Consider the following 1,160-nt stretch of genomic DNA (forward strand, 5'->3'; position numbering starts at 1 on the left):
TAGTGCAGAATTTAAATACAAGTATACCTGACTGGGCAACACTTGCCACCGAGCAGAATCCAAAAGAAATCAATAGGGACCCTAGAAGAGAAAAGAACAACAACTGTAAGTCAGATAACATGTTACTCACCTCCCTGTTAAAATCTAGTAGATGTAGTCAACCCAGCCATAGGGTGAAGATGAAATCCCATTGAAGAGGAAACTGCCAGATCATGAAGGTAATGAGATATGAACATGTTGGGAGAAGTCCACAAACTGGCCCACAAGATATCATAAAACAGTAGTGAGAGTCAAACGAATCCATGAAAATTGCGAACTGTTAAGAGAGATAACAGGTTCGTACCTGGCACCCCATAGATCCAACCTTTGAATGTCCAAATATATATCATCCTGACGATGATACACCAGTGCATCTTCTTCAGATAAATGAGGAGGCATAGCGACACCCTCACGTAACTGTGTGGCAAACCTCCCTGCATGCACAGCGATATCAGGAGAAGGAGGAAAAACTAAGTAATCCCCTTGAAAGTGATTGGACAACAAAGCAGAGGTAGACTCAAAAAGCAACTGGTTGCATCTCCAAAACTTCACAAACACGTGTAACTAACTGCAGAAAAGGGGAGAGGAAGCTCTAGTGAAAGAAAGAACAGGAAACAGGGAGTCTAAATTCTCCCCAGAATATCCCATTTCAGAGTGAAAATTCAAATCAGCACCTCCCAGAGAGATACCCCCGGGCCACATGAAGGACTCCATCTTGCCCCAAATCAGGTCACAGACAGCTTCCATGGAGGGATAGTAAATGAGTGATAATTATAGGCCAGCCCCAACCAGATAGCCAACATTTCACAACTCAGGATTGGAATTAAGGGGTCTTGATCCCTATATTGTATAAGATTATATTATAATGAGTAATTTGTTAAATTCCATACTTCTCAGAGGGGTAGTAAATAAATTAGAGAAGAGAGAAGACCCAGAGAACAAATATCAAAATTCTCAAACAAAGAGAGATTGAGGATTTATTTAAATATTTCTGTATAACGTTAAGAGCTTATATAATATTAAAATTTTATTTATTAAATATACTTTGGTGCTATGTTTATTCATATACAGTAAAGATAACGTATATAAATTAAGTTCTGAATGTAAATTATTAAAATTTG

The 1,160-nt window shown here is 38.3% G+C and overlaps 1 protein-coding gene across 1 annotated transcript in view; it reads right to left on the reverse strand.

Moving 5' to 3' along the window:
- Positions 1-343: 343 nt before the first annotated feature.
- Positions 344-1,160, reverse strand: part of LOC106464978 (F-box/WD repeat-containing protein 4-like) — a gene marked incomplete at its 3' end in the record, with an annotated part of 39,946 nt that continues 39,129 nt past the window's right edge. The window contains exon 6 of the mRNA XM_013925157.2: positions 344-521. Within this exon, the coding sequence (XP_013780611.1) occupies positions 344-521 (178 nt within the window). The remainder of the gene's footprint in view (positions 522-1,160) is intronic.

Source organism: Limulus polyphemus, unplaced genomic scaffold (assembly GCF_000517525.1).
Source record: "Limulus polyphemus unplaced genomic scaffold, Limulus_polyphemus-2.1.2 Scaffold1800, whole genome shotgun sequence".
Taxonomy (NCBI): Eukaryota; Metazoa; Arthropoda; class Merostomata; order Xiphosura; family Limulidae; genus Limulus; species Limulus polyphemus.